A 17,574-nucleotide genomic window follows, 5' to 3' on the forward strand; every position below is an offset into this window, starting at 1 on the left:
CGGGCCGCTCTGTCTAGTAATACCGCTTTGTGCCACAGGAGGCGATAGATCGACAGTACAGCTCAGGCCTCCTGCAAGCGGCAGGTTTGCTACGAGTTCTGTCAGGTTTTTTTAGTCTAACAAATCATCAAAGTAAACTAAATATTTTTCCACCTGTTTTCCTCATTAAATAGAAAAACACAACCGCACACCTTCTGAATTCAAGTTTCTGTCCTTTAACGAACTAAGACGAGCTTAGATGGCGACTTAACTCATTGTGAAACACTTCATTCAAACTTGACAGGAACTAAATAAACGACAACGCCGTTGCAACAATCACCAACCCTGGTTCGTTTTCTGAGTTAGATGTGATAATATCCCAGCTCTAGACGCTGCTTTTCCACGCTGCCGATGCTCCACCCTCCTCTCGCTGCTCCCCCGCTTCACGGCCCTCCTGTCCCGGCCTGCCTGGTCTTCATCGTCCCCCAGAGTCCTGGTCTGATGCGCTGATCACCTGGACCCTGTTTTCCCTGCCTACAGCAAAGAGTGTAGGGAGAAGGACTTAACAATTACTCTGGTGACAGGCTGCCTCCTGATTGGGTGGAGCGACCGAAGACAGGTGGCCAGTTCTTACACATCGATCGTACCTCTAAACAATTACTCGTTTGACAGGCAGTTATCTGGCAACAATTTTGATGATTGATAAAGCGTTTAAGTAATTTTTCAAGCAAATTTCTCTGGTTGAGGCTTCTCAGATGTGAATATTTGCTGCCTTGCACAATATTAAACTGAATCTTTGTGTTTCGGACTGAAAAACAAGCAATTTAAAGACATCTTCTCACCCTTTCCTGACATCCTATAGCTGAAATGATTCACTGATAATGAAAATACAGCAGTTTCCTTTCACCCTGCACCTACATGTGATAGCAGATATTATCTGAGTATAATGTAAACCAAATGGAAAATAAACAAAGCAGTGCAGTCTGGTTAGATGAAGTACAAGGCGCCGCAATAAACACATGCCAGTGAAGTGCATGGAAGTAAGACGAGCCCACACTCATCTGCGATTGCATAACGGGTCCAACAAGTGGAGCTCATCTCATCACCATGGGAACCGTGGCCGGTTGAAGCAGAATGCTGGAGCTTTAGCTGCAGCACACAGGGAAACAGTGCTGTTTCAAGATTCACAGGCTGCTGTTGAAGGCAAAAATTGATAGTCAGGTTTAATGCCTCCCCCCTCCCCATTTCTTTCACAGGCGCACAAAGAGGTTTTTAGTGGTCTGTTGTGATTTGTGTACAGTTGTAATAAGGAGCGCATGAAAGCGTGCTGTGCTCCCTGACACTTCCCGAGGAGTTGTTGGAATGAGTTTAAGGTGGGCTTGTGCATCTCTGAGTCGCGAAGAGAGTGATGCCGTTTGTCTTTCTTCCTCTTTTCTCCTCACTTTACCGTAAACGAAACTCCCTTTTTTATCTACAGGTGTTCAAGGATGAGCTGGAAGGCCTGATTCAGGACCAGCTGACGAAGGGCAACAACCCTACAGGTCTCCTGGCTCTCAGACAGATTGCTGACCTGGTCATGGCCAGCACCTTGGGAGGCGTTGGCCCCTTGACTTCGCCCATCAGTGAGTGTCAGTGTGTTTCAGTGTTTGTGTGTGTGTGAACATCTCCATCTGCCTCCCTCTGGGCCTGATTGTCATTCAGTGTGTACACTCTGTCTGTGTGCATTATGCAGGCTGAATATCTTCATTGTCAGGGGCTGAATTGTCAGACTCTTGTGACACTGAACAACCCTGAAACAGCAGAAAAGGCAGAGAGCTGTTGACGGCGTTCTTCACTGACAGTGTTTCTATTAAGTAGCCCTCATGACCGGTCTTGGTAATGAATTACAGCAGTTTGCAATTCTAATCATGTTAGCCTGGCCTTTTTTTTTTGCCTTGCGTTTGCTGGGAGGTCACAGGGCACCCTGGAGCTGAGAAACCAAACTTTAAAAACCGTAAATGTTTGGAGAACGTTCCTGTAGGGAACAGCCGTGAAGTGGCAGAGGCAGACCTGCTCTTTTAAAAAGCTAAAGTGGCTGTAAAAGATAGCGTCCTGTATCATTAAATTCCCTTATATGGTAGCACAGCCCCAAAAATACCCTTCAGTTTCTTGTCGGGAATTCTGAGAAAGGCCTTTTTTAAGCTTCAGCTGCAGAGACTCAAGCTCCCCAACATGTTTTCTCTTTATATACCGTGGAGGCAAACCATGCAAACATCCTTGTAGATGTTTGTAAAAGAAAGAAAAAATGCAAATTTAATGTTGTTACTGCATCACAAGTTAGAGCTGATGTTATGTCTTGTGGCAGGCTTTGGGATGGTGACTCCAGTCAATGACCTGTACGGCATCGAGTCTCCCTCCTTTGCTAAAGGCGAGAAGCAGAGCCGCTGCAGGCTGGCCAGCCTCTACAGGCTTGTTGACCTCTTCAGCTGGGCTCGTTTTACAAGCTCCTACATTACTGTGAGTACAACTTCATCACCTCGCTCCGCTGCACATCTGCTTATGTATGCCGCACGAGGTTTGTGCATCTTTACGTTCTCCGGCTCCTGGAAGGCTTAAAGGGGAATACCTCTTTATTTGCAGAAGCCATATATTATTTATGGTTGGGGGAAAGTCGCATTTGTGAGTACGTACGGCTCCCCAACAGCAGGAATTCGCGCTGAAATGTGTGATGAACACCTGCGATGTCGAGATGTAAAGCTCAGATTTTCCCCAAAGAGAAAGCCTAGAAAGTAAGTTTTATCAACCCACACGCCGATTTTTTTGTGTGTGTTTTTCAGAATGACGAGAGCGTCTCTTCCGTGGTTCAGAGATTCCTGTACCCTTGAATCTGTGAAATGGGTCTCCCTGCTCCGAGTAGCTGCTAACCCAGTTTAAAGAACTTTTTTAAGTGTAGAGATTTGGTCTCCTGTGGCGTCAGTGCTTTTTAACAGGCCGACAAGTATTTATAGGGGGAAACACTCCTGCAGAGGCGTCACACGGGTCAGAAAGACATAACACGTATATCTCAGTCTCTGACGTTTCAGAAGCTTGGGATTCACTCGTTCCATCGTAACCCAGATGAATTTTGGATCACAATGTGTTCGTTTTGTCTCAGGTGCGGGTCAATAAAGAGCAGGACCATGTTCTGATCAGCCCACGAGGTCTGTCTTTTGCTGAGGTGACGGGGGCAAATTTGGTAAGCACAATGGCTGTGTGTTTGAGTACAGACTGCATTGTCAGGGCAATTTACAACACGCACAAGGCAACAATGTCACTATTTTTCGTGAAATCACAATGAAGATAATTGAATGAATACCCTGAAACTGGAAACATTGTGAGGAATATGTTGTGTGTGTGCTGTAAGACATTTTTGTGACTTTTTATTTGATGGTTAAACTGAAGTCCTAACTTTGCTTCATTCAACCAAACACCTGCATATAGAATGCAGTGTGATTAGAGTGATTGAGATTCATAGAGAAACAGAAAGTAACTGATATTTTTTTAATATTAGGATATTTAAAATGAATTCGTGTCTTGATGACTGTTATACAGGATGTGTAAATATATTACTGGCCACCTGGAATATCTGTTTGTTATTAAGCAAATGAATATAGAAATATTCTTCAGTATAGCGCAGTATCAAGTGTATAGAAGGTACATAATGAAGTAGTTTTGCCTTAAAGACACTCTGTGGAGTTTTATTAGTAGCACTATGGAGCAGTGTTTTTTACATGCAGGCCCCTTTGTTTGTATGACGTGCCTGAATTCAAGGACACACCTACAGACACAAGTGCGTGGGTGACTTTACACACATAAGCACAGAAATGTCACAAGCAGGGATGGAAGATGAAGGAGACTGCTAGCCAGCTCGCAGACATGGTTGGAAACAATGCAGGTTCCAAATATTATTTAAAAAAAACAGTTTTGCAAAGGAAAGAAATACAATCACCACTTTGTTAGGCCTCAAGGATCCACACAATGTGTTTTTGTAAGAAATTAATTAATGCAAACATGACTTTGTTTACAAGAAAACTCCACAGGGCGCCTTTAATGGTCCAGCCATACTGTATGTAATTACCTACCTAGGTTTAGTATTTACAGTTATTATTTTGTGTCCTGGAATAACAATGGGTGGGTTCTTCTCGTTTCTGCCATGCGAAGGTGAAAGTAAACATAATCGGTGAGGTTGTGGACCAGGGCTCTACTGACATGGGTATCGACCACTTTGGGTTTGCGCCTCATGCTGCCATTTACTCAATGCGCCCCGACGTGAGATGTATCATCCACATACATACCCCTGCCACAGCTGCGGTAAGTACGCTCCGGGCCAATGTTAATTGAGCTTCATCTTAATCAAAGCATAAAGGCTGCTGCTAAATGCTTATGATGCACCAGAGGAAAAAGGCAGAATTAAAAGCACCCCCCCCGCGTGCCTTGTTATTTAAGATGCAGACGCCCTGTAATGCGCTTTTGCCATTTCCTTTGATGCTCGGCTGTAAAATGCACAGCGCACGATGCACACCGCTGTGTCAAGTTTTATTTGTGCCTGATAGCAAAAAATGTGGCTCTATTTAGATGTTGGTGCATCACAGTCTCGGTGGCTTTTATTCCACGTTAACAGGTGTCCTCGATGAAATGTGGAATCCTGCCCATTTCCCAGGAGGCTTTGCTTCTGGGGGACGTGAGCTGCTTTGGTTACCATGGCAGCCTGGATAATAAAGAGGAGAAGGTGGAGTTTCAGAAAGCTCTGGGCCCGACTGCCAAGGTACTGTCAAACCAAGGGACTCCATTAATGACAGGCTCCCTTTCTCATGGGACAAAGCAGGTTGTTATATTACAGCGTATGCACAACTGGTTGTTTACGAGGTTATTCGTACCTGTTGTAAATGAATTCGCACAAATATATTGTTCCTAAAATTTAATAAAACTTCAACCACAAGCATTTTGTCTAAAATTGAGAATATCAGGAACATATTTTAATGAAATATACCTTTTGGGAAATACACTTATTTGCTTCAGTTGCTGATATTTAGATGTGGAGATTGATGCCAGTCTCATGTCTGTCTGCAGAATATGAAGCGACAGCCATGAGATTGTTAGCTTAGCATAAACACCGGAAGCAGGAGGAAACAGCTAGCCTGTACCTTTCCAAACGTGAAAAGAAAATCTGCTCTGGGTTTTGTGCTAGACTATCTCTTGGTTGGACACAGTGACTTCTTTTAGTCTCGTCATGACCCCGAGGTTGCTAGGTAACCAGAACTCCAGGAAGTCACTGCTAGGCTATAGTTTCCCCCTGCTGTCAGTCTTTATGCTAAGCTAGGGTAACCAACCGCTGCCTGAAACCTTGCATTTAACAGACAGATATGTGGGTGGTACCGATCTCATCTGGCTTCCCAGTTCACCTTCTGATGCTCACATTTCCAGCACTGCACAATGAGCGGCACGTTTTGTTTTATGGCGGGTTTTCGCTGTAAGATGCAGAGACTGTATTAGTTCCACACGTGTGTCCTGTATGTGGGAATATTTGCTAGCTGCCGCATACGCGCATTAATCAGCTCACATTAGCATATGTGGATATACATCAGCTCAGATGGATTTGCTCAGTGTGTCGTGGCGACTATGCTGGGCCGTCAGGCAGCTCAGGTGTTTCCTGTGTTTTTCAGGTGATGATGCTGAGGAACCACGGGCTGCTGGCTTTGGGAGAAACGGTCGAAGAGGCTTTCCACTACGTCTACCACTCGCAGCAAGCTTGCGAAATCCAGGTATCAAAAGCTTGATTTCCTGTTCTTGATACTACCTCGGCCTGGTCATGAAATGCAACTGCACCAGTCAAGCAGTTTCTAAACTAGGATGTGGCAATTGATGCACTTTTTCATATTCATGAGCCAAGTGCATGTGTAGAAATCATCACATTCCACCTGTTGGAATAATAGCGTATATAAGGTTTTCCAGTTGATATTGTGCAGCGTGCTAACCTCGACAACCCAACCCTAACGTCGAGCTATCCTAGGCTCCTTACATGCTTGCTAATAACTTATTTAAAGAGTTGGGTCTCTGCGTCCGATCGGCAAACTTATCAGCTAACCTCTGAGCTGAGGATTGATTCAGGAATTCGGCTGTTGGCCCTCTTCTCTGCAGGGAAAAGCCAACAGCAGTCCTTCCTCCCCGCGCATGATCATGTGTTGAGTCCGAGTGTGCACCGACCATTCGCAGACAGGTCCGGTGTTAATGTGCATGTAAGAGAGACTAGTAAAAATAATCAAAAATCAAGTAAATCTGTGTACTGGTCGGCTTGAATGAAGCTCGCTGAATGGAGTCAGAGTCAGGTGGATCCCTGCGGTGTCTCAGACGCTGGTTGCTCTGTGTCGGGGAGACAGTCGAGGTGTTTTTTCATCACCCTGCAGTGTCTGGACTGTGTTTGTTTTCCTATTGTTGTTGACACGTGTTGACAGCTCAGTTCACACATATTTCCCATTCTTTTGAAGTGAAAATCCGACTGCAATGGATGCCCTCTCTCTAAGGATGTCTTGAAATTTCAGGATTATTATTTTTACTGCAGGAGGGGAAATCATCAATAACTCGGCACAGAATAATAATTTATCTCGTAATTCCAGATTAATTAATCATGAGTTCGTTATCACGTGTCTTTGTTTAGGTGAGTGCTTTGGGGTGCTCAGGCAGCGTGGACAACCTCGTGCTCCTGGACAGGGACAAGTTTAAACCCCTGACCCAGGGAGTGGTCGCAGCCGGGCTGGTGATGGACAATGAGGTCAAGTGGAAAGTGGGCGAGGCTGAGTTCGAGTCCCTTATGAGGATGCTGGACAACCTGGTAGGTGAACCCTGACCTGTGCCTTTTACCCATCATGCTTTGAGCTTCCTGTCTTGGACGCTTCCTCTGGAAGTGCCTGATTAGAGAACACAATGAAACTAGATGCGCTTTTCCTCGTCTAATCCGAAGATGATTTGTGTAATTGAATCCTGTTGTTTAATGATAGCTGTCAGTGTTTTTTCACCACAGCTGCAGATGCTCATGTAATTACCATCAGACCACAGTGATCTGTTTGCTGTCTGGTGCTAACATGCTGTCTGCTGGTCCTGTCACACCTTTAAGATTTCTGTGCTGTGCTGCACTTGTGTCAATAGAAACCCTGCTATCCTAACCACACAGCTAATGACCAGGCCCCGACATGTTCTGCGGACACTGAAGATGTCAGGCTGTGTCTGTTTGAGTGTGCTGCTCGCTAACAACTGTGGCAGGAGTGGGCTGCAGCTGTGCTAACTCTGTGATCATAGCCCGCCCACCCTCTCAATCATAGCTTCCAGATGGCGAGGCGTGCTGTGGGCAGTTACAGCCGCACAGACCACACAGTCACTTAGTGGAAGGACGCTAGTGTGCTCGGTTTGGAAATGGGATTTGGTCTTTTCTCCACGAGTGTTGCATATGGTGCTGGGTGCAAATACCAGTAGACTCACTGCAACAGGAGGTCTGGCTGTCTGTGCCAGACGCTTGAGTTTGCTAGTTGATGACATCAAAAATTATCCTGAAACTCTAAAGGTCGCAGCTAATAATGCAGAGAGAAGGAGAAGCTTTAGAATCGACCCCGTACAGCTTTTAAAGCAACAACAGTGCTAAAAGGCTATATATGAACATATGAACAAACATTTGAAAGGGTGTATATCACTTCTCTAAACCTGATATTAAGATGAAATGGAGAAACAGATGAGTGTGAGGATGAAGAGCCTCATCTTGGTCAACAATCTGACACAAAGTAATACACTTTAATACACGTACTTAAAGCACACTATTTGTCTGTGCAGACATGTATTGAAATACCACATCTGGTGTATTCTGTGTTTTATATACAGTATCTTTCAAGCCTAAACACACGTGTCTCCTTGCTTACCAGTATGCCTAATCTGAGCTGCCTGAAAGGAGGTAACAGACCTACCAGGTGCTTTCTGCTTGTGTGCATTAATCACAACAGTATATATCAAGTCTATACTGTACCTGCACCCAAAAGGTGCAACCAATCACATGATACTCTTTGGAAACTCATTGGAAAATAGTGTTTTTTGTGGCACTGAACAAAACTGTGGGGGGAAAAAAACGATGGTTTGCTCACACTGTGGCGATCAAAGCCCAGAGCAGGGAGTTTTTTCTGTGTCAAACTTGTCATTTTGCCGGGGAGAGTATGCCAATTTTGATTTTGATTGTAGTGTTGCACTGCTGGCTTCAGACTGCACTCTAAACATACTGCGAGTTCCCATCAGTTTTCTAGTTGTCTCTCCCTTCTTTGATGTATTGTTAACAACAAACTCTTTGAAACCAAAGTTTTATCTTTTTCCTCTGAAACTGGGCACATCTGCAAAAAAAGCTGTTTGTATATACAGCACTGTTTAAATATTTAGAAGCATTGTGTAAGTGGATCTTGGGTAGCCCGTGCATCCTTTTGAATTTTGCGTCTTTTATGGTTGATATCTCTTAGTTAATGGATTGTGAAGAAATACTGAAGAACCGTGCAAAATGCTGCAATCCATTTAACCTCAGGCAAAGTAAAACTGCTCAGTTACAATAATGTTTTCTCTATGTGTGACCATCAGGGATACAGAACGGGCTACTCCTACAGGAACCCCATCGTCCGCGAGAAGCCCCGCTCTAAGAACGACGTGGAGATCCCTGCCACGGTGTCAGCCGTGCCACCGGAGGACAGTGAGCTGGGTCTGCGAAGCCCCTTCAAGTTTGCGGTGCAGAAACAGCAGAGGGAAAGGACTCGGTGGCTCAACTCGCCCAACAGCTACTTGAGGGTCAATGTTCCCGAGCAGTCACCCAGCGGGGATGTCAGCCCCAGGACCAAGACTGTAGTGCGTTGATTTTCATGTCACACCAAAACAAGAAATGTTAGAGTCTAACTCTTAGTGTTTTGGCCTCTGAAGGAAATGGAGATCCTGGGAGCTGCTATTCCTCTGTATTAGCCTGCCCTCTTGTGGCCGATTTTATAAATGCAGGTTTTAAATCTTCTTAGACTTCTTTCAGAGTCTTCTCCATTTTTTACTCATTGATCTGTTTTTGTTTCCTCAGTGGATGAAGTCTTCACAGCCAGGCAACAGCATCGGCACACCGATAAAGATTGAGGACCCCAACCAGTTTGTCCCACTCAACACTGATCCAACAGAGGTTCAGGATAAGAGGAACCGGGTCAGTTCGAACGTCATCGCATTTTTCACACCGCGTTGCTCTCGCATGTCATAATTCTCACACTCTCAAAGACGTGATTTCAAGGGCAAATGGTATGTTCTGACAAGTGGGGCTGCAACTAACAATTATCTTCATTATTGATTAATCTGCAGTTTATTTTCTCAATTGTTTTCAGTCAAAAAAAGAGAGAAAACAGTGACAAATTACGATTATCATCTCTCATAGCCTGATTTGATGTCACATATTCAACTAGAATACCAAAACCCCCAAATATTCAGTTTACTCTCATATATAACAAAGAAAAATGTAAAACCCTCACATCTGAGAGTCATTAACCAGCAAATGTTGTGCATATTTGCTTTAAAATGACTAAAACTAAAGTTGCCAGTGAATGTTTTGTTGATGAACCAAAGAAGCTGATTGATCCATTGAACAGTGTGTTTTTAGGACTCTTTCTGACACACCTCATGCTAGCAGGTGTGCTGTGGTGATAAGATATTGTATGCAATGTCAGAGATTACTCAACTTTAAGTTTAACTTGATTTTGTTGGCTACGTTCGCTCAGATAAAAGAACAGCACAGAGGTGACCACATGACTCCAGGACCAAAGTCTCAGTTACTAGCGGGCATTGTCGTGGACACCATCCCAGGACCAGTGAGTACATTTACCTCGTGTGAAACGTCACAGGCGCAGCCATGATGCACAATGTGTCACTGTATTCATGCTATTTCTCAGTTGCTGGAGCACTGTTGCAGTTGTCAAGAGCAATCACAGCAACAATTCAAACTGAGTGTTACAACACTTCATTTGTCCTGAAAAGCTGGTCATTAAACTCAAAAGTGAATAAGCTCATCACTCAGTTCATCAATGCCACCAAAGTGTTCCTTCATTGTGGCCTAAGCAGTAGAAGGTAAAGAACATCTTGCTCAATCAAAAATGAAAAAGAGAGCTGGGAAGTGTGCAACCAAAGTCAGATTCCTAAAAGTACAAAAAGAGTTTGCACACCCAAGTCACACAGGGGAAAATGCACAGACATAATGGCTGTTGCAATCGTCCGTCAGTTCAATGGCCTTTTTAATTGCTCACCAGCAGTGGGTGTCAGTGAGCTTACAGCATCACCAACAGGTGCAGCAAGTGGCTTCAGGCACTCAGACGTTTCCTCTAGACCCCTCCTAACAAAACATCCCTTAAATCTATCAGCCAAAAACTATGAATCCATTCACAAAACTGCAGACAGATTACACACACAATCAGAGTTTTACATATGCCAAGAACATTATGCTACCAGTCCAGTTTGTTTGTCTGTTTGTCAGCAGGATTACAGACAACCACTGGCCCGATTTTCATAAAACTAGGTGGACAGGTGGAGCATTCGTTAAGATTGCGAGATGGATCCTTTGGCCGTGTCAATGTCATTCATCTTAAAATCCAGTAGATGGTAGTAAAGCTCAGTAGTGACAAAACAGCCAATTGTCGAGATCCGTTGAGTCCATATGACAATCTACAGTCACAGGCACTAGTAATCCTCTGGGGTAACCGACACACGTAGCTGCTTAAACTTCACACAGAAAGCAGTCGTTATGGAGCTCACGGGGACGGTGCTTTCATGGGACTACTAAGGTGTGCCTATGGCTACGTGAATGCACACATATCAAGCATCAACTAATAGTGCTCTTACTGACATCCAAATGTGAACAGTCTGCAATAACACCACCAGAGATAATAAAGAAAAATTATTACTTTAACAAATGCTTACTTTTACTTAAAAAAAAAACAAAATCGAGCAATTGATGGTGAAGTTTGCACTTGCAGATTTGTGCAGCATAGAAGAGAGGACCATTGGCCTCGACTGAGGTCTCCTTGTAGTAACATTTATTAATGTGGTCCATATGGACAGGTCAAAACAGTCAAACGTCTACAGTCAGTGTGACAGAAGACACTAAAATTGTGTCTCTGTGTCATTTCTTATTACGACTTCCAGTACGCACAGTAACCTAATAACAAAGTCAAATATCCTGTTGCTGCAGCTGCCTGCTACTACGGAACTAGTTTAATCGAATTTGATTACAGAGGCAATGCACCACTGGATCAAATTAAGATATCTGTACGTTTGATTCTTGTATGAAAGCATCAACCGCTGTGAGAAAATTAACTGTAGATTTGAGGAACTGTGCCAAAGCAACTGGGAAAAACAAAACTCGAGTGTACTTGAGTTTGCTGCAAAATCCATCACATCAGGTGACCAGAGTGTCTCTTTATCTCCTTCTTTCAATCAGGCTTTCATCATTGAGGACGAGGAGCACACTCGCTCCCTTCCCCCCAACCCTTTCAGTGATCTCACGGAGAAGGAGCTGGAGGAATACAAGGACACGGTGGAAAGAAAGCAGCAAGGCCAAGAAGGTAGTCTGAGTGTGCGCCGGTGCTCTTTAGAGGCACAGAAAACCTCCACTTAATTCAATCCTTCGTGGGTCTGCACAAACTCCTATCTGACCTAATCCCCTGTAGATTTTGAGTGGATGATTTTTTTGACGTTAATCCTGTGGGATCACAGAGGTCATGAAAGAAGGTGAGATGCAGAGACAAAGCTAATCTGAGGGGCTAACAGTGATCTCTGACTTTAGCTAAAGAAATAGTAAAAACCCTGCATTAATGACCTATTGACCTATTAATGCACATTTCAGAAGAATCATGAACTCAAATTGAACTTGCTTTACTTTTAAGTAAAAAAAAAAGACATTAGACGGTAATGCACAGATTACAATCACTTGATCACTGGGGTCTGATGCCAATATTTTAGTTTTATATATTCCAAAGATTTGTTGTACTTATTTCCTCCACATACAAAAACTGCCACAGGAAGTTAATCAGAGTGGTCGGTTGGTTCCTGCATGGAGGAAATGTTGCAGCTAGTTTGACTTAAAATGAGGATATTCCTGCAAAAATGCCAGCAGGAGAAAAATGTCAGCCCATGGTTCCACTCTTCCTCTGAGCTGTGAAGTCAGCTCACAGGGACTGCGAGAGATGAGCTGCAAAGACATCGGCCTTGTCAAACTACTCATGTCTTGTTTATGACTGCAGAAGAGGGAAACGCGTGTGTCTCTGTGTGTGTGTGTGGGTGGGCAGGAAACGTGTCTACAGCTGTGTATTAGAGTAACAGCTCATTTTCAACCATCACAATAATGTGTCAATCTCGAACACATCAGCTAATAGAGGTTAATGAAATGTAGCAAAGACCAGACCATTAAAACCAGCCCAGTGTTTAGTGGTGTTTGCAGCTCAATCGGTCCACCTCTTCTTGGTCCAGACTGAAATATCTCGTCCATTAGTGGGCTGATGTTGACACTCATGTTCCACTGAGGAAGAATCCTGATGAGTTTGGTGATCTACTGAACTTGTCTTTTGCATCATGTGGTTTTGGGTGAAATATCTTGAAAACCATTGGATGGATTGCCATGAAATTTGGTTCAGACGTTCATGTTCCCCTCAGAATTAACTGTAATCATTTTGGTGACCCCTTAACTTTTCATTTAGCGCCACCATCAGGCCAAATTGTTCATTTTTCCAACGCTACATATTAGCATTGCCATTGTGAACATGTCAGCATGTTTCAGGGTTTGTACAAAGTCTTGAAAGTTTGCAAAATTCTAAATTTTAACCGTTTTGTTTTCAAGGTCAGGAGTTCAAACACACTTGTAACATGACGTGGTGTTTCATCAGCACGATCACTCACCTAAATCACAAATCTGTTAATATTTGAAATTAAATGATCCCCTCATCACGTTATTTGTTGTCTCCTGGTGTCAAAATTAGTGAGCATTTATTATAATTAATTATAGAAGTAGCTATTGTAAGAGTTAAATGTTGCTTAGTGACATTCGAGTTACAGCAACAGGTTGTAATGACTCGGAGACGCCATAGCTGTCCCTCATAACGTGGAGGGGTGGGAGGATCTTTTTACCTGTAGATGCTCCTCAGGGCAGAGCAATGCCCATTGATTTGATTGGCAGACTGTTTGTAATTTAATTACACTGGACATAAATGTTCATCTAATACGCCTCACGCACCTGAACATACCGGCTTTGATGTATGGCCGACCTCTGATGACCTTAATCGTTTTGCAGAAGACGATGATGCCACTGATGCAGATGAGATGACGACGTTTGATGGCTCCACTATCTCCCTCTCCCTCTCTCCCATAATGACCCCAGCAAAACAAGGTAATTAGCTAGTCAGCAGGTACAGAAATGATTAGGTGTCAGAATTAGTTGCTTGTTTGAGTCCCTCTGGTGGAATCTGTAATATCACAGCCTTGTCCGTGTGATCGCACTTCTTCTGCGCTGCCCTCATCACTGACCTGGTCTCGTCTGTCGGCAGACGCGATCCCCAACGGCAAAGACCACCTGGCAGAGCTGGACGAGGATCTGAGCATCGAGGTCTCCAAGATGAGCGTGAGCACCGCGGAAACGGTGGAAATCTCCATCACGTCGAAGGAGAAGACGGGGGAGGCCCAGACCCCGGAGAGCCAAAGCAAGTCCCCCAAGAAAAAGAAGAAGAAGTTCCGCACGCCTTCGTTCTTGAAAAAGAGTAAGAAAAAGAAGGATGAGAAAGAAAAAACAGAAGCCTGAGAGCCTTCACCTGTAAAAACAATTAGTGTTTTGCGTGGAAAACATCTGAGTTGCGTTCTGAATGTTCACCTTGTTGAAGGGAAGTGAAATAAGACAAATTGCTATCACTCAGTCGGTAAGTCTCCCAGGACTGTGTTGTTTTTACACATCTTCCCTCATTCACAGCTATTATTCCATGTGAATGTTTTTCCAAGATTGCAAAGTGGATGTTTTTGTATTTCCTGTGAGAATTTGTGATTGACGGCTCCTGAAGGGCTCGGCGAAATGAAATCAAGCGAAAAGTGACTGCAAAAACTGCATCTTTGTGGTTGTTATTACCCATATTTTTAATGGGGCGTCACAGGAGCGCAAGGTCGTGAGGGGCATGAAAGAATCAGATTACACTTACGGATTTGTGATTTTTTTTTTTTTTCTTTTTTGCACATTGTTGAATGTAAACTGAAAGCTAAGAAAATTGTTTCAACAATTTTAAAATTTAACAGTCACACTAGTCGTGTAACAGTGGCCGAACATATTATACCACGTTTAGCCTTATAAGAAGTACGATTTGTATCTGAACCTATTCATAGTTATATTATCTTGTAATAATATATGTTGGTTTCTATTATAGGTATTGCAATCTAGTGTTTGATAGTTAAATAAATGATTTTATAGTCTTAACATATTTACTTTACATACTAACTCTTATACTAAACATGCTGTGAGTGATAATTCAGTAATAATTCATGTTGTTTTTACAGTCACGTCAGCGGTGTTGTTCCCATGGTTGCTGCTTTATTGTAATTGTGACAAGGAATCGACTGTGACTAACAGGAAGAGCTCAGCAAAGCGATGGTTCTTGCATATTGACGTTCACGAGTGCCAAAGTCTTTTACAGAACTGACAGAGAAATCAAATGACTGCTTGTTTGGATGCAGACGGTGAAAGTGCCAAGCCCGAATCGCAGAACGTCGGATGCAATGGATGTTTTGAGTCATTTTGTCCAAATATTCAGTTAATGGCGGTATGCTGTGGAAAGCCTGTCTTCATAGCCACTGTTAGTTTGCTATAATGTGTATTAGAGGACCATATATTTACATCCCAGTCAATAATGTGAATGATTTGTTTTGACCCAAAGGGAGTGAACCTTTGTGAATAGTTTGTTTTTGTGACGTTCTCTTTGCTAAACCAAATGTTAAACCATGAAACGTAGAAATGTGACAGTACAATCTAATAATATTTTAACACTACTTTTACAGACATGTTTTGTTAATCCCCCTTAATGCACAGCGCATTTTGTTTACAAATTGTATTACTCATGTAAATTTGTGTGCCTGGCGCTTTTATTTTTTCTGTTAAGTCGCTATTTGTTTGACCCAGGTTTTTTTTTTTTTCTCCCCACGGTGCTTTACGTTCCCGTCTCCTACCCTCAAATGCAGCCCTTTTAATATTGCCTTCCACCTGATGTAATAAAAGCCGGCATATGTTTCCATAACCGTTGTATTGCTCTCTTCCTTATCGACTGAAAGATATTTGATGCTATCTTTTTCTTATCGTTGCTCAAACACAGCTTCCGACGAGAGCGGGGTTTTTGATTTTGCTGGGTTTTTCGTTCCAGCTAACTGCGTCCCGTTCTAAGAGGTTACGCAGCACGTCGAGTATGAGATGCAGCTTTCTGGAAAACTATTTACACAGCCTCCCTTTTTAAGAGAGGCAGCGTCCCCCTAAAACAATGCCCTCTGTTCAGCGATAATTGGCCGTGTGAAGCTGTATAATCAGTCTTCAGCCATGATATGAATGGGCGTTGTCATGGTAATCCACTGAGAGGGGGCCGTGGAGACAAAGAGGGGATTTGGTGTCTCCAACAGGTGTTCATGTTGGGGGAGTGACAGGATCTACACCTACACCACCCCCAACCCACACGCACCACCTCTCCTGCAAGTTAAGAACAAGAAGATGAGGTCAAAAGCGCTTTTTTGTTGAACACAAATTAAGAAAAATTAGGAGCATTTTATTTTGAAGTGAGTCAGCAAATGAAGATCGACACTTATTAATTGTTCTCTCTCTAGTCATGGGAATTTAAAGCGAATTAGCTTTTTCTTTATTTGTCTTACTTTTCCCCATGTTTGTCTAAAAAGCACGGCCAGCAGCAGGCCCCAAACTTGTTATCTGAACAATCCCTTTACAATGGGTGGATGACAAAGCTTAGCGCTGAGCCCTTCCATGTCCTGACATTGTTAAGGAGAGGACGGAGCAGGTGACACACGTCTGGCCTGCTGGAGTGTCCTTCTGCCGTGACCTCGGGGCAAAGTGCGGCCATTGTTTTTAAAATGACGGGGGTGGGGGGTGCTGCTGCACAAAGCCTCATCTGAGAGTAGCATCTTACAGACCACCAGCATGTGGGGGAGATAGTGTCACATAGATGGACAGATAGATTTTCGGTTTCAACGACACCAAATGCCTTATACTCTCTGTTTGTGAGACCAGCGTGGGATGTGATTTGGCACATTCTTTCATGAACACACACACACACACACACACACCAGCACCGTGTCACTTTGCCTCCTCTGTGACAGCCGAGCCACTGGTGTAATCCTCAGGCTTTTCAGATTACTCCAGTTGGGGTCACATTCTACACCAACCTACAGCGGGTCAGCTTTCCACGCCGTCGCTATCAGCGCGCAGCTCGCACAGTCAGTCAGTCAGTCAGTCAGTCAGTCAGTCAGTCAGCGTGCACACGAGCCTCACAGCACAGATGAGCCTTTTCCCGGTGAAATGCTGTCGGCTTCCATCCCCCCACTGAACTCTGTCCATGTCTGACTCGATTTATCTGTCCCTTTGGGCACGTGGGTAGATGATGTCTGAGTTTTTGCATTTGGCTTGGTGTTATGTGGGAGATGCTCTGGTAACAAGAGCCTTAATCAAATGGAAAAGATGCACATTAGCAAAGAAGCGCCCTGTTCCAAAAACAGACCTGTATTTGTCAGGGTTTTATAAGGCACCTTTGCATCTTTAAGCCTGTTTTTGCCACCGAAGTGTGCGCCTCTGTTCCAGTGTCCAGACCAGCACCGTCTGTGTGTGTCAGGCCTTGCCAGGCAGCTGAAATAGACTCCATGGGAGGGTGTCCTCTCTCACAGGCGTCCGTTACAGGCCTGGCCACATCTGCAGCGGGCCAGCCATCTGCACCCATTGTCTCGGAGGCACAACACAGCCCTGCACGCATGGCTGGCCTCGTAAAGGCAGGCCCTTTCCCCTCTGTCCTCCTCCATCCCTCACAGCGTGGGGGGGAAAATGACTTCTTAATCAGTCAAAAGAGGACAACAGGAGTGCACCATTGCGCCAGAAGTACACTCAATTTCAAGGTTAGTTTTTCCAAAAGGACAGGAAACTTAAAAGGTTACAAAAGCATTTCACTGCTGTTCAGTGACGTGAAGCAGCCCGAGAAGATGGGCCCTGCTCGTTCTGACAATAACTTATTTGATTGCTTTCTTGCTATCTCCATGTGACTAAATATTGCTCCAGAACAGGAGAACTACAGTATATGACGTATCCAGGGGAGCTGAGGTGAAAACAAGAGACTTCAACAGAGACAGATCTAGGGGAAAATAATAGGATTATTAAATGAAAATAATCCCAAACTGCCTCTAAAATCATTTTAATGTACTGTATTCACACCTGGGGCAAAACCCCAAACTTTTGGATGAAAATCACCTTAAAGCACCACATCAGACAACTGAATGCAGACATCATTCCTGTCCCCATACCCCTGATATCCA

At 43.9% G+C, this 17,574-nt stretch overlaps 1 protein-coding gene across 3 annotated transcripts in view; it reads left to right on the forward strand.

The window, feature by feature from the left end:
• Positions 1 to 15,189, forward strand: part of add3b (adducin 3 (gamma) b) — a 33,580-nt gene extending 18,391 nt beyond the window's left edge. For all 3 annotated transcript variants that reach the window (XM_041946830.1, XM_041946831.1, XM_041946828.1), the window contains 13 exons: positions 1,457 to 1,601; positions 2,324 to 2,475; positions 3,113 to 3,193; positions 4,159 to 4,308; positions 4,619 to 4,762; positions 5,661 to 5,759; positions 6,653 to 6,826; positions 8,599 to 8,859; positions 9,077 to 9,193; positions 9,759 to 9,848; positions 11,471 to 11,594; positions 13,316 to 13,411; positions 13,569 to 15,189. In XM_041946830.1, the coding sequence (XP_041802764.1) occupies positions 1,457 to 1,601; positions 2,324 to 2,475; positions 3,113 to 3,193; positions 4,159 to 4,308; positions 4,619 to 4,762; positions 5,661 to 5,759; positions 6,653 to 6,826; positions 8,599 to 8,859; positions 9,077 to 9,193; positions 9,759 to 9,848; positions 11,471 to 11,594; positions 13,316 to 13,411; positions 13,569 to 13,819 (1,884 nt within the window). In that variant the 3' untranslated portion in view covers positions 13,820 to 15,189. The remainder of the gene's footprint in view (positions 1 to 1,456; positions 1,602 to 2,323; positions 2,476 to 3,112; positions 3,194 to 4,158; positions 4,309 to 4,618; positions 4,763 to 5,660; positions 5,760 to 6,652; positions 6,827 to 8,598; positions 8,860 to 9,076; positions 9,194 to 9,758; positions 9,849 to 11,470; positions 11,595 to 13,315; positions 13,412 to 13,568) is intronic.
• The last annotated feature ends 2,385 nt before the right edge of the window (positions 15,190 to 17,574 follow it).

The sequence above is a fragment of the Chelmon rostratus genome, chromosome 11 (genome assembly GCF_017976325.1).
Source record: "Chelmon rostratus isolate fCheRos1 chromosome 11, fCheRos1.pri, whole genome shotgun sequence".
Classification (NCBI taxonomy): Eukaryota; Metazoa; Chordata; class Actinopteri; order Chaetodontiformes; family Chaetodontidae; genus Chelmon; species Chelmon rostratus.